At 44.9% G+C, this 27,338-nt stretch overlaps 1 protein-coding gene and 1 long non-coding RNA gene across 3 annotated transcripts in view; one reads left to right on the top strand and one right to left on the bottom strand.

Moving 5' to 3' along the window:
• LOC310691770 overlaps positions 1-27,338 on the bottom strand; it is a 73,811-nt gene that overhangs the window by 11,917 nt on the left and 34,556 nt on the right. For both annotated transcript variants that reach the window (XR_014518559.1, XR_014518560.1), the window contains exon 3: positions 3,576-3,609. This is a non-coding gene — a long non-coding RNA (uncharacterized lncRNA). The remainder of the gene's footprint in view (positions 1-3,575; positions 3,610-27,338) is intronic.
• CACNG8 (calcium voltage-gated channel auxiliary subunit gamma 8) lies at positions 342-25,709 on the top strand. The gene is made up of 5 exons (XM_083471763.1): positions 342-853; positions 9,329-10,661; positions 15,011-15,094; positions 21,325-21,465; positions 22,219-25,709. The coding sequence occupies exons 2-5, from the start codon at positions 10,439-10,441 to the stop codon at positions 22,860-22,862; spliced, it is 1,092 nt and encodes a 363-aa protein (XP_083327889.1). The 5' UTR covers positions 342-853; positions 9,329-10,438; the 3' UTR covers positions 22,863-25,709.

Here is a 27,338-nt window from a genome sequence, read left to right as displayed (position 1 = left end):
ATACAACAATGATGTGCCCATTCTGGATGTTGCATCCCAGCCAGTACAATCCAATATGACCAGTTGTAATGTAATGGCAGCCGATGGAGACTTGTCTAAGAAAACTCAGAAAGACATATCCTCCCCCCACAATATTTATTTGTATACTTCCCCCAACACACAATGCAATGTTACAAATGCAACACTTTAGGGTATATAACCATGGGAGAACATACATAAGAACATGTAAGCAAGAAGATCATGTCTTCTCACGTTATAGCTCCAAATATACTGTGTAGGGAGGGGTTGCAGCACAGAAAAGAAGGATGCATATGCACAACAACAACAACGCTCACAACAACACTTGTGTGACACCACCCCAAGTCCCACTGTTTGCTCATCACACACACACACAAACATTGCAGCTCACAACAATGCTCAAGTGATCCATCCACACAACACACAGTAAGCAATCCATTCTGGTATGCGTGGTGGCCCAATGCAGAAACACACACACACACACACACAATGCCTAACAACGCTCTGGCATCACACAGCCCCCCCATCCTCCCCTCCCCTACATACACACATCCCAACCCCATATGCCTCTCCGTTCCTTTAACCAGCCTCTTTCGCTTGCTGCTTCTTTTTTTCCTTCGTCCAATGGTTTCTCCCAATGACATAATAACAGCATGCTAGCATCTCTCTCCTATACAGCAAAATACCCCTCGATATAAAACGCCATTTCGCAGAATCTTCTCTGGCTGGTGCCACCAACAACCCACTGCTAGGTGGGGGGACAAAAAGAGAAGCCGTCTCTCACCACCCCCAGCGTGTGACACCTTTGGAAAACAGACCCCCCTTTTTTTGCAAGGTAAGCCTGCTAGCGCTCTCTCTCTCTCTTTCTCTCTCTCTCTCTCTCTCTCTCTCTCTCTCTCTCTTGTCTGTCTGTCTGTCTGTCTCTCTCTCTCAATATTCCCCCCTTGTTCTGCAAAAGATATACGTGCAAGACATTCAGGAGCTGGGGGTGGTGGTGGTGGAATATGCCTGTGATTTACAAGAGAAGGATTTTACAACTGTGTCATGATTCTCTCTCATGCACCAAGGAATAAATCCACAACTCCCCAGTTGCTAGAATGAATTTCTGGTCCTCCCAGGCACTGCCTTTTCCCTCTTCGCTTCAGGTGATGTCCACCTCCGGACTGCCTTTGCTAAAGCATATATGCAACAGATCTACTGGAATAAATTTCCCTTGGCACCATACTTTTGTGTCCCTCTCCTGTGGATTTCTTTCTTTTGGTGAATTTCCCTCCACGTTTACTGCTTGCACACACAGGCTTGCATGTGCAAGAGGGGGAAATAAGACATTGAAGGTGGGTTTGAATTGTATACCAGCCAGGTTTTTTGCATTGCATTTCCCCCCTCTTTTATTTTCTTACACTTCCCCCCTTCCCCCTGTTTTGGGAGACAAGGAAAAAAACATACACATGTTGGGAATGGCAGCATGGCTTGAGAATACCGGGGAGGGGGGGCGGGCGAGGGGAGGCTGGTTGAAATTTCCAGCGATGCTGGGTTTTTTTGGCCTTACTGAAAAGAACTGCCGATTGGGAGCAGCTGTTGAATGAATGGGGAATTCAGCAGGGAGGGCTTGGAGGAAATCAAGCAAAGGAAGAGCTGCCCATGTCAGTGTTAGGTTGAACTGTGCACGGCGCTGCCACTCAGGTGCCAGCTCTTCCCGGCATTTTGCATTGAGGCTTCGAACCAGCCATGCCTTTAATAAGAAGATGGGGGGGGGGGAAGGTATCATCACCGCAGACCACCTTTCCAAGAGTTTGGCTGCAAAGGTTAAGGCCTTATTCTGCAAAAGGGGGGCTACGCACACCCCAACAAAATGCCAATCTTTGTCTGGCTTTCCAGGGTTCAGATCCATCTCCCATCTGGCCATTTGCCACTGACAAGAGAGATTTTCTTGTTAGAAGAATCACCAGAATATTGGGGGGGGGGGGATGGACAACCTCTGAAAATGCAAAGCATCAAAGTCCCTGTAAAAGAAGGAGAGGGGTTTTGATAGTGGGACGTGGGGAGCCCTTCCTGGCTTTCCTTCCTGGGACTCCTGGGTTCAGCATAAAGGAAGTCAAGTCCTGTGGCTTAGAACAGGGAGTGTTCCAATGCTGAACGGCAGAACTCCTGGATTCTCTTGGAAAGAAAGGGTTATACAGATTTACATTAGGTTAAGATGGCGGGGTTGGGGGGTGGGGAGTCTCCAGGGTCCTATGTGAGAGGGGAGCTGCAACTAGCAGGTAAAGAAACCTACCTACCAGTACTTCTAGAGTCTATCTGGGTGCTTGATTGTCCAGTCTAGAGGGCCTCGGATTCAGAACCAGCTGTATAATATGGGTCTCAGTCCTCAGCATTTCTGAGCATGCATAGTCTTCAAAGTGGCAGTTGGAAGTGGCTTTTGACTAGAGCTTTTGAACCTGCTGATACAGTTGACTCTGGGCAGGAAGAAACAGAGAAGAGCTGGGGCGGGGGGGGGCGGGGGTCATGTGCAAGACCTTTTGACTGAGAAAGGCGTTTAGAGCATCACCTTGAATAAGGAGAACTGCGTTGCATTTGCTTATCAGAGGTCTTGGGGGTGGTTGTTTTGAAACCCTAGTTCAGTTTCTCAATTCCCGTTGTAGTTACAGTATTTGTTTTACTCTGATAGTGTGCTTTACTATGATTCCGCTGTATTATGTGGGGCTATGGGGCCACTGTAAGCAGCCCAAGTAAAGCAGATTATATATTACCATACTTCTGCTATTATTATTATTATTATTATTATTATTATTATTATTATTATTAATGATGGCTGGGCACATGGTACAAGAGAAACCTCCATCAAATGAAAAGGATACAGAAAACTGATGGATGTTACTTAGGCTCCTATTAGGATAATAAGCTCAAGTCTTTCTCTATCTTGTTCAACACTTAACTCAACCATCTTTCACCATAAACTTATTCTACCAACCCATCTACTAGTTAACCAGTTGATCTTTAAACATAACATCCTATGAATTAAAACATTCTACCCCTCTTTCCATTAGCACCCCTAGTGTCTCTCCTGGTAGTATCCATTCATCTCCCTGTGTCTATCCAGCCATTCCAAAACCTACACTCCATCCATTCATAAACCCTCACCAGCCAGTCAACCTACCTCACTTTCCCTCCTCCATCTATTCATTCACCTAACTACCTACACCCAGACATATACTCATTCATTCATTCATTCATCCTCAAATGAGCCATCTGCCCATCAAATTCCTCCTGCGTCCAAGGCTCTCTAAACCAGATGTAAATTTTCCTTTCTTTATTTTTCTTTAGCTATCTCAAGGAAAGTTCTTACCTAGCAAACAAAATGGCTGAATGAGTCGCATGATGAGACAGCTGAAAGAACTGAACAAAAGCACACCCCCCCCCCAAAAAAAGGAAATTCAGATGGGTTTGACCATATCGGTCAGGTCATATAATGTCAAGCAGATGCTATCAGGCAAGTGAGACAAAAGATGGCAAAGAAAAAACATCTTGAACACACTAGTCAGAAAGTAAAAACTCACCAGAAACAGTGCAGGTATCAATATTCAGCACAATCTGGTAAAGGAAAGAAAAAAGAAAAGATCTATTTACCCAGCCAGCTATCATAGCTGTGAAAAATTAACCAGACCATTCCTGAAGCCTTTCCATGTTTCAGTTATCTAAAGCACACTCCTTATTTTACAAATTTGGCTCCAAGGTCACTGAAGATGGCATTGCCTATCTATCTGCATCTCCACTATTCTCTAGGCCTCAAGGCAGCTAGTGGCGGGGGGTGGGGGGTGGAGTTAAAGCTCTCACCAATATTTTATAAATGGTATCCATGGATACTGTTAGGATAGATTGCTTCCCACCCATCAAGGGCACTCTAGCAAGAGAATAGGCACTGCTGGCTTGGGGGCTATAAGCTACCATTCTTTGGATTCAGTAGTTGTGCAGCAGAGAACCATAGACTCAAACAGCAGGAGAGGTCCTTTGAGACAGGAGGACGCCTGGGTTCTCTCCGTCAGGGCTGTAGCGAGCTTGGTGTAGTTTTCAGAAAATATTGGCTAGTGGAGGCCGTCAAGGCTTCTAGAATTTTTAGAAAAGGAATGAGGCACAGAGAGCAAAAGAGGCTTTCAAGCTCCGACAGCCATGTCCCACCACCTCTGCCAGAGGCCTGCTGCCTCTGAATACCAGTTGCTAGGAATCACAGGTAGGCAGAGTTGCGGTTGCGCTTGAGTCCAGGTTGCAGGTTTCCCATCTGGTCAGCCGCTGTGAGAACAGGATGCTGGACAACAGGATGCTGTTTCCTGCTTGGCAGGGGGTTGGACTCGATGGCCCTTGTGGTCTCTTCCAACTCTATGATTCTATGATTCTAAGATGAGCCACTGGCCTGATCCAGCAGGCCCATCTTATCTTATATAAGACCAGGATCCAATTTCACTTACTTGAAAATAAAGGCGCTTCCAGACTTATCCCTATTTCCAGGTGGGATTCAACCATGTACCGGCAAATCCAGGTAGCACAATTATTGCTGATTGCGAGATCTTGCGCAACAAACCCCCTTCCCCAAAGATCGGGCTTTCTGCAGTAAGGAAGGTGATCGGGAAATACAGTGGGAAAGGTGAGATAACCTTTGCTTTGACTCGTCATCCAACTCCACCCCTCCATATCTGAATGAATGCTCATTAAGTAGCCAACATCTTCTGTCTCCCTGCAGACAAATCAGGATGAATGCTCAATAAACAGGTTATCTGGAAGCACCATGTCCCAGTGAATTCAATGGGGCTTACTTCTAAGCAGACATGAATAGGATTGAGTAACCAGTTTATTATTATTGCTTGCTTGCTTGTTTGTTTGTCTGTTTATTATTCTCTTTTATTATTCTTATTCTCCTGTATAATAGTTAATTTCTAACCGTGTACACCCGACTCCTTCTGGGGTAGAGAACACTAAAGCTCACATTCCCAATCAGTCTGTTTCTCTGGTGCTCTTATTATCATCCATCTTCACTTGGGAACTGTATCTTGCAGTCTTCTGAATGTCTGGGATGGGGGCGGAATATTTTGGGACTGGGTGAGAGACAGGGTGTGATAAAGAGATGTAGATGTGGGAAATCTGGAGAATAAGAGTCCCGGATTCTCTGCAATGGAAAGGAGCACCCAGCAAATCAATAAGGCTGTCAAACCAGGTACAAGATGACCCCAATATTAAGTTAAGTCTCTGTCAGCCAAAATTAGTATTTATAGGAGGCCAAAAACAGCAAAGCAAAGAAAAACACACCTAGGCACTGATTTCATAAGTGACACATACTGTATATCGGTGCTCGAATCTTGCAAATGTGTAATTCAAATGAAAAACTAGGTTGGCTAAACTCAGCATTTGTCTGGCACTGTGTACACAGCATGCCTTGAAATCATATACAAAACTCATTCCCACCCTCACAAAAGAACCTTGGGAACTGTAGTTTGTAGTGGGTGCTGGGAATAGCAGTTCTGTAGTAGGATAAATAAATAAGACACCCTAGAGACACTGCAGTCTATGCTGTCCCTCATTCCAAGAAGTTCGAACCCTGGGTAAGCACTTGGAACCCCTAGAAACATAATTGGTTTTTAAAAATTACCCCCTCATGTTTTTATCTGCTCTTATTTTATCTGTAAACCACCTTGAGGGGAAAAGTTGGGATATAAATAAATATATAACAATACTGATAAGGTATTATGTATATGCATCCTGGGGGAGGCTCTCTTCACTTTTCTGTCTGCCATTAAAATATACGCAAGGCAAGTGCTTTTTTTCTTTAAAAAATGTTTAGGCATATTCTCATTTTCCTACTCATATTGAAATACTGCCCCTCAATGAGGCCAAACTTAGATTCACAAAATGTTTAGGGGTATGCGTACCCCTGCGTCCCCCCCAGAAAAAATAGCACTGCTCAAGGCATTTCATATTTAAATGTGTTCCCATTGCTACTTGTGAAATTTTGACGGGTCTGGGCAAAACTCCACAGTGGTTGGCAGAGCTGGAGATTTGGGCTTGTCCGAGGAAGAACCCAAAGTAAGAACTGCAAGGTATACAAGGGTGGAATATATTGCTTTCCCCTTTTCTGTTTGGTTGGCAATGTTACTAAATCTGCGCAAAAGATAAAACAAGATGCCTCATATTCTATGTTTGCGATCACTGTTCTCTTTTGGTAAATTCTGAATTCCATACAGTTAAAGCACACGATTTCCCCGAAATAATCCAGGGAACCTCACACAGCTACAATCCCCAGCACCCTTAGCAAATTATAGTTGCCAGGATTCTTTGTTGGAGAAGAATATGCTTTACATATATGGTGTGTAGCCTTAGGCTACTTCTGTACAGTTGGCTTGCAAGACCTTAGATCTCATCTGTTCAGTACTTCAGCTTCATAAATGTGTGGCCTATTTGCAAATTTGCCGATACCTTCTGTATCATTTCAGGTGGAGCCAGATGATCACTTACCACCCAGTGCCCAAGTTTTCGCCAATAGCTGCTTTTTAGTCATCCCCTTAAACTTTGTTAATTGGGCCTTCCAGGATACTGAGGGTGTGGAGGCGGGTGTGGGAATAAACTGAAGAAAGAAGGAAAGATGAAAGAGAAAGGCTGGGTGATATGCTGTAAAGGAATTAAGAAAATAAGCCAAATTTTGTTTAAAACCTGCATGGTGTATCCTCACACAGTAGTCACTTCCAGACAAACTGTTTATTGAGCACGCACCTTGATCTATTTGCACAAAGTTGATGGGGACGTCAGATGACATTTGCTATTTATTGAGCATTCATTCTGGTTTGTCTGCATAGAGGTTAGATGTCATTGCATCAAGCAAATGTTATCCCACACTTTCCGGTGCAGACATTTTCTTTATTGCAAAAAAATGTGGTTTTGGGGGAAGCAGGTTTGTTTCACAGGAGCACCAAGTCATCTTTCATGCTGCAACCTGAATTGGTCACTATGTTGACTGAATCCCTCCTGAAAACAGCAATACTCTCGAAGGGTGCAATGTGTTGATGAGGCACAGTGGAACAGCAATCTTCATACAAAACTAACAAGGATACGGGTCCGCTTCAAATTTGTATCAATTCTATACCTGCTTAACATTCATGGCTTCCCCCAAAGGATCCTGGGAATTTTAGTTTGGTGACAGGGCACAGTATTCTGTTTGAGATCTGACAGACTCCTAAGGTCCAGGCTTGCAGAAAGGGAATGACTGTGAAACCAGTTCACACCTGTGGTGTAGATTATGTACTAAGTACTTAAAGTTGAAATAAGCTTAAATTTCTGCAGAAGCCACAGACCTCTTCTCTGAAATCCAATCCCTGCCCCTTTTGATTCATAGGGGCTTGCTATGACAATTCAATAGTTGCGAATTCGGCACATGATCAGAGGCAGTCTCTTGTGCCTGGTCACCCAGCAAGTGAAGAAATAAATGGTCCCACCTGATGTGTTATATATATTTTTGTTTTATTCCATTGACAAATGGTGGCTTGGGTATGCACTGCATAAACATAGCTGGAAAAATATAATTATGTTCCCTTGCAATTGGCCAACCTGCAATTGATAGAAAGGACTCTAATTGGTAGTCCTGCGTATTCGGTGACGAAGGATCTTCATTATGCACATGCTAGACAGAGAAGCACCCTTTTAGTGTTGCTTTATGTTTCTTGGCTTAAAGCCTGAAAAGGAGTTTGCATGTTTAAGCCATCTCTGAAACTAATCTGCATATATCCCCATAAAAATCAGTGTGGCTGTGGGCATATTTCCCACAAACAGATGTATATGCAGTATGAGGGAAGCAGTTATTCATGTCACACACACACACACCAATTTGCAATTAGAAATCCTGTGGCGGAGTTTGGGCTTTCAAATTTCAGCAACGTCTTGTGCAACGCCAAAATTCAGTGCCTCCCCGGCCTCTTGCCTTCTGTTGTAAGTCACTGTCACAGGGGACCCTGCGGCCCCCTCTTGGCCTGGCACCCAGCGCAGGCGAACTGATCACGCTCCCCTAAATCCACCTCTGAGATATGGAACCACCCAGAAGGAAGTTTGCCTCTTCACCTGCTCTCTGTGGGCCAAATTAGACATGGGCTGCGAATATACCACACAGTTAAAGCACATGCCCCCACCTGCATATAATCCTGGGAACTGTACTTTCTTGAGGGTGCTGGGAATTATAGCTCTGTGAGGGGTAACTTGCAGTTCACACTATTCTTGGCATGTGTGTCCTTTAAATGCATGTGTCTACGCAGCCATGGTGATAGGGACTGTAAGTGCATCTTCCTTTCACAGAAGATTCTATACGAGGCACAGAAAAATCCTGATTATGGGGATGACTGCAGCGGCGGAGCAAGTCAATTGGGCATCTCAGGCAGTGTGCGTGCCCTGCGCCCAGGGGTGGGGCCAGCCGCGTGTGGGGCAGGGTGAGCCAGGGCAGGACGCTCCACGGGGCCTCCGAGGAGTCTGTCTGCCTCCTCCCACTCAGCCGCCCTACAGCTGAGGGGGAGACAGCGGGTGGACCGTTTGGGGCAGCGTGGAGCCTGCGGGCACTCAAGCCACCGCATCACTCCCAGGAGAGACGCATGGCTCGGGCACGCTGCAGGCCCCGTGGTGAGTGCTGCCCAGCATTTTGCCACCCCCCTCAGTGGTGACACCTGGGGCGGCCACCCCCACCACACCCCCTTTCCTCCACCCCGGATGACTGCAAAGCTATTTTAATCTTGGAAGAAAGTAAAATACAAGTCTGAGAAGAACCCATCAGAGGGCAGCTAGCCCATGGTGCTGAGGGAAAGTACATGTTTGTGAAGGAAGGACACAGAGCTGGGAAATTCGGTCTTGAATTATTTTAAGCACCACCTCATCAAACTATATACTTTTAAACTGTGTTGTTTAAATTAATAATGTCTTGTTATCAAATGCCTTTAATAGCTTTGACTAATGGCTGAGGCCCTTTTCATTGCCTTTTACTGTTTACAGGTGCCTACATTATTTTTACACTCAATTTCTCCTGCTTCTACAGTTGTTGCTGGTTTTGTTATTGTAAACCACCAAGTCCACTAGCAATAAGGATAGGAGTGCAAATCACTAGATGAACTATTGATTTATTTAATGAATAATAATTTATAAAATAAATAAATAAATAGTTTATCTGAGGACCAGAATACCTGCAGTGAACATCAAGGTATCAGGGATTGGGCTAAAAACTTTCCCCCTCTGCATGTCTTTACTCAATTCCTTCTTTTTTTCTGTCTCTCTTCATTTCCTCCCCTTTGCCCAGAAATCATTAAGTCACACAGCTAGTTGGCTCCATGTCAAGCTGAGTCAGAGAGATGAAGCGATCCACATAAACCGACGTGTGCCTCAAACTGAAGAGCAGAAGCTGAAACTCAAAGTCTCCCAAACTCAGAGAAACCCGAAAGGAAGAAACAGAGGACAAGCACATTTAAAAAAAGGAAGTCAAGTAAACTTGGCATAAAGAAACGGGAAACATTTCTAGGCTTCCCTGAAACTTGCTGAAGCTGCATATTAAGAAGAAACAGAATTTTACGACAAAATATATTTGAAAGTCGAAGAAGAAGAAGAAGAAGAAGAACCTAGAGGCGATCCAGATTTCCCCCCAGAAATCTCTAGTACCTCTCCAGTTGTAATTTAGTACACCTCCAGAAAGGCTCCTGCAAGCTCCCAGAAAATCTCCAGTAGGTACCTAGATATTCCATAGTAGCCTTCCAGTACTCCACCAATAGGCATCTAGATGCAATCCAGATGAAGCCTCCCAGAGGTTTTTCTACCTGCTCTTCGGGATTTGCACAACAGTGATCCAGAAACTCTTCAGTTATCCTCCCCTGGCTATTTCCAACTGCTACCCAAGCCTTCATCTTCTGACTGTGGCCTCCAGAGAACTTGTCTGACAGATCTCCAGAATTTCCTCAGAAACCATCCATAAAATTCCCAGCTATTCTCCAAAAATTATCGCACCTTCTCTGGAAACTTATCTTGAAGTCCAACTACATATTCTACAGAATATCTGAAGAGAGCACTTCCATGAGAATCTAATAGTCAGAAGCAATTCAGAAGCAGCTCTGCTTGTGTTCTTCACAGGATTCCCTAGGGTTTTGCAACAGTTGTAGGACAACCTTCCCAGCCCATCTTATATCCCGGTTTCTTCTACACAGTGAACTTGGTGAAAGACAATATTCTCCTGGTGCCATTTTCCAAAAGCTCTTGTGCTTTTAGATTCTGCCCACTGGAAGAGGATACCGACCACAACAGACAAGGCACTCATCACCTGCTTCCTTGAAAGCATCACCACCACTATTTTTCTTCACCACTCCCAGTTTTCTTTCTTGCCGCCAAGCTGGAGTCACTTAAACGCTGGAATGAGGAGAGGATGGTCTGGTGTGAGAAAGGTGTCCAGATTCTGCTCACCACTGTGGGGGCCTTTGCGGCCTTTGGCCTCATGATCATCGCCATTGGCACAGATTACTGGCTGTATGCCCGTGCCTTCATCTGCAATACCACCAACATATCTACTGAGGAAACCCCACAGAAAGACAAGAAAGATCCTGGAGGGCTCACCCATTCAGGCCTCTGGAGGATATGCTGCTTAGAAGGTGAGGGGCGCAGTCCAAACGTTGTTAATCCATTCAATAAAATTCTGGAATAGGATTCAGGGGCGGCCACTGGCCAGGAATCTGAACACCCTCTCTGGAAAAGCAAGTTTAGGGTGGGGAAACACTGGAAAGTAAGGAGAGGGAGACAGGAGAATTGTAGGACAGTACACCAAGCTGGAGCAAATAATAACAAAGATGCGACAAGGGAGAAGCCCTTAGTGTACGATTCATCTAGCATGAGAAAAGGCTGGAAGAAGAGGAAATGAAACTAGTGGAAAGAACTCGCGAGAAAAGTATTGGGCCTAGGTCCTAAGGCATAAATCTTTGTAGTTCAGTGCTGATTAAAAATGAAGGGCATCTACAAACAAGGGCGGTTTAGTACTGCTGAGGCACTGCTTTCCCCCACTTAGCATGAAAGAAAATTCAGGTGGTGGTTCTGCTCATGGCTAAGATTGTTGCAAAATGTTATGTAAGCTTGATTCAGCAGACACCCCCTGCAACTTTAATTGGAAGCTTCCTGTATCGCAGGGGGTTGGACTAGATGACCCTCCCAACTCTTCTACTATTCTATGATTCTCCTTGCAGCTTCTACCTCTAATTGCTTCCTATGTAATGTGTCAGCAGTATTAACTATGAATCCTCTTAATTGCTCTTAATTAGTGAGTTCCTACCCTGTGGGGTGGGAGGGTTTGATTACTGATTTCCCTCATTATTTTGTCTTCCGTATTGTAAAATAAAGTTATTTCACAATAAGAAAAGAGGAAGAAAATATGAGAGGATACCAGTCATCAACACCCCCCCTCCCCCGGCATTTACGGGGAATAGAAGCTGGCTAATTACAGGGCAATTCACCAGCCATGCTGAATGGGAAGCAATTAAGAGGCAGAAGCCACAAGACAGACACTTCTAACTAAAGGCACAGTAGCTCAGAAGAGTTTAATGGTTTCCTGCTCCACACCAGACAGGCTGACGCAGCAGTTTTATTGCATAAATGAATAGAAATAATACAAATTGGTTCTGAAGAAAACACTGGAATGCAACAAGCTGGCAATAATATCTGGATTCTCTGTAAAACACAAGTGAGACAAAGGATGACAATTCCAAACTTAAGCTGCAAGCTTGGCAGCAACCCAATATCCAGTAGTATGGCCTAGCAGCTGTTGACTGAGAGATTCAGTTGATGAGACAGGATGAGAGGAAGGCAGCTGGAGCAGCAATGAAAGAATCTGTCTATATAGATATATTCTAAAAGCCAGCCACCAACATCCCATCCCACTGTCCCACCATTCAGCCACACTTGTGCCCAAGAAACAGAATACACAATGGAGCAATAGAGCAAGGAGTAGGCTTGATTCTTAATGGGTGGGGTCACCAGAGGCAGGGAGCAGGGTTAGTCCCTAATCTGGAGTGTGCCCCTTTGCTTTCTCCTATGTAACTGGGAAAGCAGGCCATCTTACAAAAGAAAACCTAAGCACTGTCCTTGGAGATACAGCTGCAGTGAGGGAGAAAACCTGCCCCATCTCTCCTCCCCCATGTGGCCCTTGCAGTCTGTAAACCCACCACAATCCTGCCTGGGCAGGACACCAACAGCAATCAAGTACATATTGTTGCTGTTATGAAGCTCTCTCCTTACTCTAGAATTCCTCACTCTACCCACATAACAGTAAACAGGCTGCCATGTTGCCCACACAAGGCTCAGTCAAAGATCCCAGGTTCTCACCAAAAAAAAGGAAGCCTTTAAACGCTCAGAGGTCTGCAGGTGCTTGCGCCCCCTGCCCTCTTCCTCCTGCTCATGCTGCCACACCCCACAGAGCAAAATTAGGGTCCTTCCACACTAGCTGCTTCCCTCACCTGTGGCCCTAAATAAGCCTCTGAAGCCCTGTTCATACTGAGAGGAAATCCCTTGTTGGTGCTCTGGTTTTATAGAGTCACGGCTTGTGGTGATATCTCTGACCCTAAACAGAATCATTGATAGCTCAGTGGATTAGAGCATGTTGATATACTGAGGTTGCAGGTTCCATTCCCATGTGGGGCAGCTGCATATTCCTGCAATGAATATGCAGGCATAGATCAGGCATAGGCAAACTCGGCCCTCCAGATGTTTTGGGACTACAACTCCCATCATCCCTACCTAACAGGACCAGTGGTCAAGGATGATGGGAGTTGTAGTCCTAAAAACATCTGGAGGGCCGAGTTTGCCTATGCCTGGACTAGATTATCCTCAGGGTCCCTTCCAGCTCACCAGATCCACTTGGGACCCACCTGGCGTAGCCTACAATCTGCGATGGTGACAGAGTTGGTGAAGCCCCTCAGCTCTGCATGACTTGCCCCTGCATTCCTTCATTACACTGTCACTACCTACCACTCGTACCTGAATTCCAGAGACCTTTCAGAAAGGTTGGAATGATGCAGATTATCAGCTCCAGAGAGGGAGACTAATTTCAGCCCCCGTCCTTTTCCTCATCAAGCTGCTCATTAGCAAGATTTTTGCCTGCATTGGCTTCCTACGCTTCCATCATTACATGGCCAGCAGCTAAGGATGGATGAAACTGTCCAATTTGGGTTCTCTCTGTTTCTCATTTTTACAATCTTAAATCCAGTTTCTGCATCAACCTGAATATATTTTTTAATCCTCGTGGGAAAAACCTGTCAGCTTCATTTTGCACATTTCTCCTAAAATACTTATTTTTGGATGCATTTTTGTCTAATACACATATTGGTACAAGCTATTTCCCCCTAATATAATGCATTTTTTGTTTGCCATATATGCTTTTTGTGCATGTTGTGTGGAACAGCATTGCAAAATTCAGAGAAATGTACATTTCAAAGAGTAATTGTCTTTTGGTTCACTGGGTAGTTTCTCGGCAAAACAGAAACAAAATTGATTTTTTCCTTTTATCCCTACTTGCAACGCAGTCCCTTCCTTCCCTCGTTACTTTTTAAACAGGCTGTCATTCACCTTTTTCTGGGCTGTTTTTTTAATGTTCATTCCTTTTTTGCTTTTCTTTTTTTTGCACTAAAGCACAAGAATTTAAAAAATAAAATTAAAAAGAGACAAACACCCAAACTCCTGCTGGTGCAACCATGCTGCCTGCTTTTGCCTTTTCCATGGGGAATGGGCACTGTGAGATTGTTAAGAGAAACATAAATGCAGTGCCATTTAAATGTGACATCATGGTGATAGGCCTGCTTCTATCTGACTGAATGCCTCAGCAGCACAGGACAACAAGGCCTGGTGTAGAAAGGAGAACAGGCAGGGTCAGTGGAGGAGCGATGGGTGTTGTGGCCCAATACATATGGAGACCACCAGGTCTGGTGAAGGCTGACACCAGAAGGGTCCTGATGGATCACAGAACCATCTAATCCAGCATCCTGCTTCCCATAGCAACCAAGAAGACAGCTCAGAAAAGCCCAAAAGCAGAACACAAAGATAATAGCCCTCCCCACCTTTACCCTGTAGTGAATGGCACACATAAATATGACTATTTTATTTAGTCATTGTGGCTGGATAGCCATTATAGAACTGTCACCTGTGAAAATATGCATCCCTTCTTAAATCCACCCAAGACCCTGACCATCACCACATCTTGAGAGTGAAGTGGAGACTCGCCCTGTGCCTTAAAGTTTAGACATTTTTCCTGAATGAGCTGGCAACCACCGTATAGGTCAGGCTTCCTCAACCGCAGCCCACCAGATGTTTTAAGACTAGAATTCCCATCATCCCTGACCACTGGTCCTGCTAGCTAGGGATCATGGGAGTTGTAGGCCAAAAACATCTGGACGGCCGAGGTTGAGGAAGCCTGGTATAGGTCTTACAACTAGCCAGTCATAACTCAGCTTACTGGGGGACTATCAGAGCAATGTTGGTGACTATGCTAACCTACCACTCTAGGCCTGAAGAAGGTCCCCAGTGCCCCTAGGTGCTCTAGGTGGCTTCTTGGGAAGGGCAATAGCTCAGTGGTGCATTGGCCTTACACTCAGAAAGTCCTGGGTTCAATTCCTGGCATCTCCAAATAGGACTAAGAAAAACTCTGGTCTGAAACCCTGACCAGCATATACAATACCAAGCTAGATGGATTTGTTGTCTGACTCAGTAGAAGGCAGTTTCTTATGTTCCTATGAGGTAGCGCTTTATAGTGGCCGGGCCTGCCTTGAGAAATGGTGCTTGGCAGACTGCGCTGAGATTTTGTAAGAGCTTGGGATTTGGTAGGGAACATTTTGTGTCACGGAAAACCCAACGAAGTTGGAGCCAATTACCAGGAGATGCATCAAAAAACGCTGCTCTGAGCTCAAGCCGCGTTCACAGAACTGCTTTGAATGCTGGTCATCTCTGTCTCCCTCTGCTCTAGGGCTAAAGCGAGGGGTGTGCGTGAAAATCAACCATTTTCCAGAGGACACAGACTACGATCACGACAGCGCGGAATACCTCCTACGTACGTATAAATAGGGGGCTTATTCATTCCCCTGCCTTGGCCTCGGCAGTAATGTGTCTCTACTGTTCTTCGTTACCAGGGGAAACAGAGTTTGAATACCACTGAATCTCAGTGTCAGAGGTTGCTGGGGCTGAGATACAGAAGCCGCCCTCAGGATTTAGCTGGAGATGAACAGCAACTCCTACGTATCAAAGGGGGGGGGATGCATCAAATATTGTGGTTTCTGGGGGGGGGGGAGTTATTGCACTGCAAAAGGGATGGAGTTGCTTCTCAGTGCCATGGATTCCTTTGAGTTTGCCATGTTGCAGAGAAGGAGTTCACTCATTGTTTCTTCATGTTGGGGATTACTGACGAGTTATAAAGAGGCAGCAGCAGGGTAGATGCAGCTGTGTCAGAAATGCCAAGGATTCCCCATCAGTTCTGCTGAGTGGCTTCTTGCACCCCCCACCCCACCCCACCCCCGCCAGGTAAATACCAAATGCAGCGCTGGAATCATCATTACGCTGACTACTCTCTGGGGTAGAGGATCCAGCCAAATTAGGGCTCTGCAGTGATTTAATTGCCTTGAATTTGCAAAAGCAACTGCAAAAATAAAAAAAGGATTCTTCCCTGCCCTGAATATCATTTAAATTTTTTCATGAAACTTTCTTAAGGGAAGGGCGGGGTGCTGCCTTGATTCACATATGTAGGTAAATTTAAATGCAAACTGGCTGGTCAGAAGGAGATGAGAGAGAGAGAGAGAGAGAGAGAGAGAGAGAGAGAGAGAGAGAGAGAGAAATGCCTGTGTGCTTGCATATAAGTAACATTAGCCCTCGGGAGGTCATTCATGTAAAAGGATTAGACATTCATGGGGGAATGGTATTAACCATGACAGCTAACTGCATCCTCCGTATTCAGAAGCAATACAGCTCGGATTACCAGGCGCTTGGAGCATGTGGCCATAGATAGTTATCTCCTTGTTTCTGTTTATTTATCTGTCTATTTATTTTTATTTAATTAATTTATACCCCTTTTGCCAAACCAACTTTCCAAAGTGACTTATATTCAAAGAAAAATAATTATAACAACAATATCATACAATATTAGAAATCAAGTAGAGCACAAAAATAGAAAAACACGGGAGCATTCAAAACCAGCAAAACGCAGTGCTGTCAATCACATTCAAGCACTGTCTAAAAGTGGGAAGGGAAGGAGCTTGTTAGACCTTCCCTGTGAGAGAATGCCACAACAGTGGTGCTGCGGCTGAGAAGGCTTTGTCCGTGGTACACACCAATCAAATAATTTCTAATGGTGCGCCAGTGAGCAAAGTCTCCCTTGCTGATCTAAGCCTAGACAGGTTCATATGGGCAAATATAAAGATAATCTTTAAGGCCCTAAACGTTCTGAGACCAAGCTATTAATCAGCACTTTAAACTGATCCTTGAACACTGATTGGAAACCACTGCGTTTGAGGTCACATAAGTTGCATATGATTCAACTGCATTGCTCCTACCAAGTATCCTGGCAACTGGGTTTTATACCAATTCCAAGCTGCGTTGTTCTCCTGTAGAGAACAATGGAACAGGCCAGTCTGTATGTAACTAGTGCATGGGAAACTGAGGCCAGATCCACCTCCTCTCAGTAGGAACACAGCTTGCAAACCAGCCAAACAGGTGAAAAGAGTTTCTGGTGACAGACATCCAACTGGATCTAGGAGTAATCTCAGGCTGTGAATTTTATTTTTCAGGCAGGGGCAGCGGCAGCAGCCAGGGGGCGGGGGATAGTTCCATCCCAAAGCAGGCTACAGCCTCCATCCAGATGAGATTTCCAGGGGCATCTCATTGGCCATTGCTGGAGACACAATACTGACCTCAGGTCCTAATCCAAATTGTGCCTTTGACACCAAATAGTGCCTTTGATACCTGAGGTGTGTGTTTTCAAGGCCCATCCTATTCTTGTATTCTGTTTTACCTGTTTTTAATTCTGAATTCTATATTGTTGTAACCCACCATGGGACCTGCTGGTGAAGGGCAGGTAATAAATTTAATAACCACCACAACAACAATAATAACAATAAGAAAACACATATGGAAGATCTTATTCAGAGACCTCCTGTATCTCACCTCCTCTGACCCAAAGCCAGCTAGCAAGTCTAGTTCAGTTCGTGAAAGCTTTGGTTCAAACAGCACACTTATGGTACACTTTTGGGGATGACAAAAGTTGGTGCAGATATTTGTCCAGAATAATGTCGCCCCTAAACACTAACCTGGACAGCAAGTCTCTTGCCGTGGTGAGAGGGAGGTGGGGGAGAAGGAGCCTTCAGGCCAGTGATGGGTACAAATATCCCGTGTACATTTCTAGGACCGGGCGCTCAAAGGCAAAGCCTTGTTGCCCAACGTGGGTGTTCTTCATGACCAAAGCAATTTTGGAGGCGCTTCTCTATCTGCAAGCCAATGTCATCTTAATAGTTTTACTACTTTTTACTCTCGTCTTTTCAATTAAAGATTAGCCAAGAATTTATGAATGACAATCTTTTCTGCCAGGTGCTCTTAACAGTTCCTTCTTCTCAGAAGTCCTCACCTTTCCCTTAAACAGCTCCATCAGGCCTGTGCCTACAGATGATTTAAAATAAATAAATAGATACTTATTTTAAAATAATATCCTGATATTTTTCAAAGGGAAAGAGGAGCAGCCATTTCACATTCCCCTTTAACCAAAAACAATGGAAGACAGATTTGCCTTCCTCCTTTCCAATGCCTGTAACAGCTGAGACACAGAAGCTCACATTTTGGAACTGACATTAGCCCTGGCGGCAAAAGAGTTCTCTTGGTTGTCCCTCTGAAAGTCCATTCTGATTTGACATGAGTTAGGATGGAGTCACTTGCGCATAGGTAAATCTACTCTTCTACTCTGAAAAAAATTATCATATGCTGCTCCCTGTCTCTCTTAATCAGAGGCAGTACCTTCTTTTTTCTGGACCTTATCGCTGTTAAACTGCTGCCCCTATTCCAGTGGCGCGGTTAGGTAATTTTAGACTTTGGACTTACGCCCTCCCTCTCTCTATAGGTGTATTACTTCACAGTGACCTGGTTGACATAACACTAAGCTGTGGCTTGTTTAACAAACCATGAGTTATCCACAATTTGTCCCAAAGATGGTCAAACAAACCATGGCTTGTTCCCCCCAAATTTGGTTTGTTTCCCAATTACTCTGGCCTGGTAGTTTGGTGAGCATCTGGAGTGCAGGGGCCAAACAAACCATGGGAAAGTGTCACGGTTAAAACAAAGCAGGGTTTGTATACCAACCACAAACTATGGCTACAAACCGTGCAGGGGCAGAACTAGCTGCCCCGAAACCGCCCTCGCGGCTGACATCCTTTGCGCACCGCACCTTCCGCACCCGCCTTCTTCCGCCAGTGAAACCATGGCCACAAAACCCCCACATTGTTCAGTCACTGTGACACTGTTTAAACATAATGCTAAGCCATGGTTTAACAAAACATCGTTAAACAGACTGTGGCTTAGCATTATGTGTGAACCAGGCCAACGTGGTAAGCTAGCCCTTCTGTGTTTGGGATTCCCCACTAATTCTGCTGAGTGGGGCCCTAAATGACTGATCTAGCTTTTGAGGATGTTTAAAGTATGTGTGAAATATACTAATATTGTTGTTCATCAAGGTTCGTCTCCCTCCTGAGGCCCCCATGACATTTAAATATCTGAGTGAGGGGTAAGATACATTTTGTCTCTAGCAGGCAAGCACATACTCTCCCAACAATTTTCACAGACAAAAATAGGGACATGCTTATTACACCCCAGCTCTCATACCAAGGATAGCTGTCTGAGCCTCCCTCCCTCCCATTACAACATTGCTGAAAGCCCTGGTCATTGACTTGCTTACTTTAATCATTTACTTGCCTGCCCCTTAACACAGATTTAATAGCTGGGAGACTGCTTGCTCACTTGGTTAAAGCTAGGGATTTTTTTAAAAGTATGTGGTGTACAAACAATTGAAACGGAATAAACCTATATGAAAAATAATAATAATTTTCATAACAATAAGTTACCAACATTTCAAAATATACCTCAGCAGCTGCAGTGTGTGGAACAGCTGGCTGTACACTGCATCGTACCCTTGCATGCATGCACATGCATTGAAAAGCAACAAGATGTATTCACTGTTCAGTCTGACATGAAACCTCTAGAGATTCCAGGAAGAGAGCAGAATTCCAAAGGCTGACAGTTCTCACACTCTCAGAAACAAACAAGACAGCCCCAAGAGGCCAAAAGGGAAAATAAAGAAAAAGGACAGAAGGAAAGAAAAGATTGTGATTTGTGAGGGATGAGTACAAAAATCAAAAAATCAGGGACGACCTATGGCAAATAAGAACAACTAGAGTATCTGCAAATATATAAATGTCTGTGCATGACCACTAAGGCACCATGTAGTGCACAGCCTGCCCCTTCTCATGCTGCAGTTTAAGAGGTCTGACTTTAAAATAAAGGCAGAACACAGGAGGTGGAGTAGAGCCTTCATCAACATATAATAAAGGGGCTCAGAGTTGTGAGGCGGTAAATCTTTCTATGAGAATCAGAGTGTTACAAGCGTGCCCTTTACATTTTCACTCGTGAAATGTTGGCAGGTATGCAAGGTCTGGTTCCAGTGGGCTTTGATTGTTGCTTTTCTTTGTGGGACAGGATGATTTATTAAAAATGGCCACATGCTAAGGGAAGGCCAGGAGGGAAGAAGTGTGGGGAATGGATTCAGGGAATGTGATTGGACAGTCAAGTGTTCTATGTGCAACTCTAAGAGGTGGCTCATGCCTATTTATTTATATTCAAGTTACGTACCACCCTTTATCCAAAGATCCCAGGGCGGTGTACAACATTAAGAACATAATTTATGCAGCATAATAACAACAACATAATACATAGCGTAATAATAAAACAATCATAATAACAGCCCCCCCCCATTTAACAGGCAATAGATTTTTAATGGCCAGAGGCCTGGGTAAAAATAAATGTTTTTGCCCGATACCTAAAGACATGTAATGGTAGTGCCAGGCGAGCCTCTCTGGGGAGAGCATTCCACAGATGGAGAGCCACCACAGAAAAGGCCCTTTCTCATGTTGCCACCCTCCAAACATTTTGGGGAGGGAGGACATAGAGGAGGGCCTTGGATGACAGGTGCAGAGTCCGGGTCAGTGTTGGTATGAGGAGAGGTGGTCCTTCAGGTATTGAGGTCCTGAAGAATGGAACCAAAAACTGTCAGCAAGTGCAGCTGATCCAAGATCAGTGTTATATGTTCAAATTGTCTTGTTCTGGTGAGCAACCTGGTTGTTGAATTTTGCACTAGCTGAAGTTTCCAAACCACCTTCAGAGGCAGCCCTTTGTATAACACTGCAGTAATCCAACCTAGAGGTTACCAGAGCGTAGGCCACAGAAGTTAGTCTACCACTGTCCAGATAGGAGGGTAATCGGGCCACCAGACAAAGGCACTCCACACCACCGAGGCCACCTGGCAATGACAGTAATGGATCCAGGAGCACCCCAAAGCTAGATATTTGCTCCTTAAAAGGGAATGTAACCCCAAGGTCAGGCGGTCTCCCATCCATCCAGTCTAGGAAGCCACCCACTAGCAGTGCCTTTGTCTTATTCGGATTGAGCTTCAGTTTACTGGCTCTCATCCAGTCCATTACTGTGGCAAGGCACTGGTCCAAGGTGAATTACAAAAATTTCAACCTCTCCTTCCAAAGTGTTGTGGGGGAGATAATTAATATGAACAACATCTTTAACCTTTCGACAGGAAACATTTCCCACATCAGTTTCCAACTGCTTCTCCAGCCCACACACAGGCACACAGGGTGTGTCATAGCTCAGTAGCCACAAGTCATCAATGCTGCGTTACAACCAATAAAACCAGGCAGGTAAATGAAGTTGGCTCTAGAGAGGCTGTGGATTGATTTAGGCATTACTTATGTAAAGCAAACTATCGGCAGAATCTTGTAGCGTTGACCTTGCTGGATTCCACCATTTCAGAGTGAAGGTACAGACTGCACCATCAAATACTTCTTTCCCTCTAGATTTTTTCTGAAGACATCCTGTATGCATAGAAAACTTGCATGTCAGGATGAGGAGGGCTGGTTCAGAACACACCCTGAGAGACTAGTTCTCTCTGTGGAGAGAGCTCTGCTCTCAGAAATATCTTATTTCCTGCATTGTAATCTCATCCAACCTACCTTCCCCTCCCCACAGGTGTGGTACGAGCCTCAAGCATCTTCCCCATTCTAAGTGCAATCTTGCTATTGCTGGGAGGGTTCTGCGTTGCTGCCAGCCGTGTCTACAAGTCCAAGCGCAACATCATCCTAGGTGCCGGCATCCTATTTGTTGCTGCAGGTGAGTGGGGGTAAAGAATCCCTCTCTGATTCTCTAGTGTAGTTCCATGTGTGTGTCAATTCAGTGGTCAGTTCACACACACAACAGAGAGAGAGAGAGAGACAGACAGACAGACAGACAGACAGACAGAGATCCACCAAAAACTTTATCCCCCAGTCTATAGCTGTGTATACACTCCCATTTGCTTTGCATCCAGGTGTTCCCAACACTGCATTGGGAAGAGGTATACACATGATGTAAGCCACAATCTGTATCAATTCTTCCATTTCTTATGAAATGCTGCATTTCAGTGCATTCCCCCCCTCAAACCAGTTTCAATTTGAATTGGCGAAAAGAACAACCTAGCTGTGTTTTAAGCTGGATATGTGTACACAGCTTATTTCTCTGCCAATCTATCACCCTTCCTTTATCACTTCATGCATGCATCTACAACTTCACAACTATTTACCTCAACCTTCTTACTCATTCCCTCATCTTTCCTTTCTCTTCCTGCTTATCCTACCAGAGGTGGATTTAGGGCAGTGCAGCTACAGTGTCTCAGTGTCTCAACATATAGGGCAGCTGTGTACGGAGCCAGGAGCTCCCAGTTCGAGCCTTGACAACTCCTGACGTATCCATTCACTGCCACCATTTTCCCTCCCACTTTCATCTTTCTCTAACCCATATCCATATGCAGTGAGTCATCTGCCTTCTCTACCTGCCCACCCCACAGCCTCCCTCATTTCACTGTTCTTTATTTCCACAACTCCTCAGGCCTCAGTAACATCATTGGTGTCATCGTCTACATCTCAGCCAATGCCGGAGACCCTGGCACAAAACGTGACGACGAGAAGAAGAGCTACTACTCCTACGGCTGGTCCTTTTATTTTGGTGGCCTTTCCTTCATCCTGGCCGAGATGATTGGAGTCCTGGCCGTCAACATATACATCGAGAAGAACCGGGAAGCCCATTGCAAGAGCCGCACGGAGCTACTGAAAAACCCATCTTCCTCGTCGTCGGCCATCTTGCGCCTGCCCAGCTACCGTTTCCGATACCGCCGCCGGTCACGCTCCAGCTCCCGCTCCACCGAGCCATCGCAGTCTCGAGAAACCTCGCCGGTGGGCCTCAAAGGCTTCCCTTCCACTGACATCTCCATGTACACACTATCGAGGGACCCCTCCAAAGCCAACGTCAGCTCGCTCTACGGCGGTGCCAGCGAAACGGCATCGACGGGCGCGGCTGCGTCGGGCGCAACTGGCAGTGGCGGTGGGTTCTTGCAGCTGCACAACACCTTCCCCAAGGACCCTGGTGTCACCGTCACAGTGACTGGGCCTGGTGTAGCAGGGGCGACTGGCACCCTGGGCAAAGACACCTCCTCCAACACCAACACGCTCAACAGGAAGACAACGCCAGTGTAGGGACGGAGTTAAGGGAGGAGGGGGCATAGGGAGGAGGAAAGAGGAAGAGAAGACACAGCTCAGAGAGTAGGTTGGGAGAGTCAGAAAGTTGCAAAGCGAGAAAACAATCCATCCACGCATTTCCTCCCTCCCTCCCTTCCCTCATCCATCCATGAACTCGCATTGCTTTCCTTTTTTCTAACCCGCCAATAGAACCCAAATTCACACCTCACACCTTGGGGGAGGGCAAAGTAGCGGAGGAGTATGTTCACCAGGGAGCTTTCATGAATGAAGTGACAGGGATCAGCCATTCCTACAGCTTAAGAGACACTTAAACCAAACATCATTGCCCTTTCAAAACAGGCACCTCAAGGATAACCTAGATGGACTTTTCCCCACCCCACACTGGGATGGAGAAGAGGGGATGCTGTTGTGTCTCAGAGGTGCTTGAGGAAGGAGGATAGTTTTCCTTGCCTACTTGGTTAAGATCTCTAATGGGCAGCCAGATTCAGAATCTGAAAGGGACATCCGTGTGCGTATATATGTTTTGAAGACCCTGGCTCCTCCACTCGTAAGCCTCTTACAAGATGGCTTCCACAGCGTACTGTGCCAAATTTGGGGCTGCAGTGTGGATCAAGAGGGTGTTTTGTTCCTCAGCGGGTATAAGGGAACCCTCTCTTCTCCCTCACTGCAGCTTAATTAAGGGCTGACAAAAAAGTTTGTGCCAAAACACAGTGCCAGAATTTATTTATTTTTTAAGGGCGGGGAAGGTGTTTTAAAATCCAAAAGGACCGACTGCCCCCTGGTGGCTTTTAGAAGTATTTCTAATCCACTAGGCTTTGCTTCAATCTCCTTCTAGTCCATGTATGGCTGTAGTATTTTTCAGTTTCCAGCCCATCTCTAACACTGAGCCATAGCTCTTCCTGAGATGAAGAGGTCTCTGGGGAGGAGAGGGTCCCTGCTATTTACACAGGCACCCTTTACCCATTGAAATGATAATCAACCAGTCATTATTGACTTTATCTGTTTGTCTCGTCCATTTAATAGATAGATAGATAGACCCCCTTTTTTAATCTTCCTTTCGATATTGGGAAGAAGAACTTTTAAAATGAAACAAGAAGTAAAAATAGAAATGGATTACACTTCTGCTCATCCCTTACATGTATTATAAATATATAAATAGATAGATATAGATAGATAGATATAAACAACAACAAAAACCACACATATATATGAGAAGACGAACAAAATGATTGTGAAGTTTCTTAGGACTTGGTTGATTTACGTTGGTTGTTTTGTTTTTTTTAAACAACAGTGGGATTACTATTTCCCCAGCGGAACTTGTGCCAACTGGCAAGCAATCGGTTTTGCAATCCTGGTATCCTGATCCTGAACCATGCTCGACTTTGCTCCCCCCTTCTGCATGCAGAAATGGGTCTGCAGATCCTCACTGCCGATCCGGATGGATTTCCTTTTTGACCGGGTGCCGCAAGATCCCAAGTGGCCCAATGTATAACGTATACCCCTTTCCATCTCCTTAGGAAACATAATCTCCCAGAAACTAGTTTTACTGACTGCTTTTCTCGGGGGTTGGACTCACATATCCTGCATCTGCAGCAAGAGCCGAAGGGGAGACTGTAACTACAGTGCCAGGTTAATTAAGGCCTACTCTGGCAGCACTGGCAGCAGGGGTGTCAGATCAGAACCACACTATTTATTTTTATAGCGACCCTAAAACATGGACTCAGGGAAGAGTTACAATAAATAGATGTTAACAAAATGGATATATTTCACCATTAATGGGGAAGGAGGAAGGGAAGGGGAAGAGAAGGCAGAAATCAAAAACTAAACATAAAAAATGACAAGACAGCCACCCAATTTCCACTTCTCTTTCTCCACGAATGAGAATAAAACTGGAACAGAATGTCTCGCATTCGGCAAATATATAAAAAATATATATGTTAAAATAAAACTCTAACCAAATTGTATAACCAAACCAAAATGACTTTGGAAAGGGTGGTGCAGACCTTAAACGCACTTAGTAGGAAGGTAAGCACAATGAGAAGCGGTAGGACTTCGTTCTGATTAAGCATGCTTACTGTCTGGCTAATAAACCAGCTGACATAAAATTCAGGTCAAGAATTTTGGTTTGAAATTCTCCGACTGAAGAATTAAGGGTCAACCTATGAAGAATTCAAGGATCCCTGAATACAGCACGGTTTGATTTAGCCTTATTGTCAAAGACAATATGTTAAAACTTCAAAACAATTAAGTGCTTGGGTAATAGAAATATTGCTTGGTAAGAGGGTTGTCAGAGACTACTACACTCTCGTCTTTCAGTAGCTAATCTTATGGGAAAGCCATGTCTGAAAAACAGTTAGAAACTGTGATTGTCTCTTTACTGTTTCTTCCTGCCTTTTAAGAAGTAGTATTTCCCCCCCTCATTTGTTTAAATGAAAGTGTATAGTTTTTTTTCGGAGGGGGGGCCGCTTAGAATTGTGTAAGGAGGTGGGCTTTTTTTCCTTTTTTGTGGTAATGTGAGAGGATGAACAATTTAAAATTTGAGAGGAAAAGTGTACGTTTTAAAATGTGCAATGAGAAAGAAAACCTTTCAGTGGAAAAGCCTCACCTGTTCTAATTTTTTTCTGTATAAAAGTGGGTTTCATATTAAAAAAAAGACAAAAATACAAGAACATTTTTTTTTTCAGAGGGGCAAAATCCACTTGATTGTGCTACTTACTGGTGAATAAAGCAAGAGGAAGGGGGAAAAACAATACAAATAAAAACAACAGTCTGTTTGTCATAACAACAACAAAATGCATGGATTTTTACTGGAATCTACCTTTCAAATAAAGTCCTATGAAAATACGTCCAGGGGAGGTTGTTACTGAGGGGAAGGGACACAGCCAAAATGGCTTATGTCACAAAAGGAGGCATTGCTCCCTTACTATTAACCACAGAGCTGCTTTCTAGAGGAGATCACAGACACACGGGCTGCATATGCCCCATGCATTTAAAGTACATGGCTTCCCCAAAAGATCAATGGGAACTATAGTTTACCCACCACAGAGCTACAATTCCCAGCACCCTTAACAGTTCCTGGGGTTCTTTGATGGGGGAATCATGTGCCTTAAATATATTAGCCCCACTGTTCATCAAGTCTGGGGATTTTGAAAAGGGTGACCCTCTCCTTGCACTAGAGTAGGGATGAGGAATCTGTGGCCCTCTAGATACTGTTGGGCTCAGCCAGCGTGTCCAATGGCGACTGCAGTCCAGCAACACCTGGAGATTCTTTGCTAGGTTGAAGGTGAGTGGCTGCGCAGACAGCTAGCTCATAGGCAGCTCTCGGTCTCTCCCACTCTGTGGTCTGTATTTCCTTTGGGTGTCATCTCTTCCTTATGTTTGGCAACAAGCTTGCTGTCAAGACACGTTTGAACTGAGGGAGAAAAGGAAAGAAGAGCACTAATCCACTAATCCAAGGTTTCAGGCAGGAGTCTTTCCCCAGTTCTACCTGGAGACACCAGGGATTGAACCTGTGACCTCCTGCACACAAAGCAGATGTTCTACCGCTGAGCTTCGGCCTTCCCCTCTGACTGGCAGTGGCTCTCCAGCGGAGACAATTCACACCACTTGCTGCTGCAGGTGGTCATAGGGATGAGGCCTGATGCCTTCTGCAGTCAAAGCATGTGTTCCCTGCTCCTGAGCTAGAACTCGCTAGCAGCCTCATGCTCAGCATTGTTTGGGATTTTGAAGAAACAAAATAATAATCCAGTTTTGAAAACGATGGTTAACATCGGGGCAGTTTCCTGAAAGATTCAAAATGGCACCTTGTTGTATCCAAACATAGACGGAAACCAACTCCATGGTTAGCATCAGTACAGTTCTCAAAGGTTTGATCCGCCTGGCATCCAGTTGAATCCAAACATAAGCAAAAACCTGCTTGGCTATCTCAGAAACCATTATGCAAAGACGTGGTTATGATATTTGGTTTGGAAAGGTTCAGGTAAGTCCATTTGTCTTTCTAGCCACATCGGCAAGTGGCTCCCCAGGGGCTCAGGCAGGTGGACGGTCTTCCTCACCATATGCTATCTGATCCTTTCAGCTGGAGATGTCAGAGATGGGGCCTGGATGTTTCTGCATGCAAAGCACATGAGTGCATGTTGTCTGACTAAGAACTAGTGGAGGCTGGACCAATAGGGTGAATGGGGCACTGCCCCATCAACCTCAGACGTTGTATGGGGTAAAAGTGCCATAGGATAAATAAATACTTCTTTATTTCCCAAAACGTCAACTCTTGTCACCTCTGCCCTTAGACGCTGACAGCTGTCACAGAGCAGTTTTGAGATGCAAATAATGTGCTAGCCTAGCTTGCTGCAAATAATGTGCTAGCCTAGCTTGTTGCTGACAAACCTGACTTAATTTTCAGCAAAGCCCCATGGTACAATCACACATTTCAGGTGTTAATAAAGCAGGACACACGTAACAAAAAAATTAATA

This window comes from Podarcis liolepis (assembly GCF_965112155.1).
Source record: "Podarcis liolepis genome assembly, chromosome: 13".
Lineage (NCBI taxonomy): Eukaryota > Metazoa > Chordata > Lepidosauria > Squamata > Lacertidae > Podarcis > Podarcis liolepis.
The sequence above is the reverse complement of the archived record's forward strand: the minus strand, read 5'-3'. Positions and strand labels throughout refer to the sequence as shown.

Bases quoted from the DNA above. Each gene is read 5' to 3' on its own strand.
- CACNG8 (XM_083471763.1), top strand. From the start codon at position 10,439: ATGGTCTGGTGTGAGAAAGGTGTCCAGATTCTGCTCACCACTGTGGGG. The intron at 10,662-15,010 runs GTGAGGGGCGCA...CCTCTGCTCTAG, and splicing joins GAGGATATGCTGCTTAGAAG to GGCTAAAGCGAGGGGTGTGC. The intron at 15,095-21,324 runs GTACGTATAAAT...CCCTCCCCACAG, and splicing joins CAGCGCGGAATACCTCCTAC to GTGTGGTACGAGCCTCAAGC.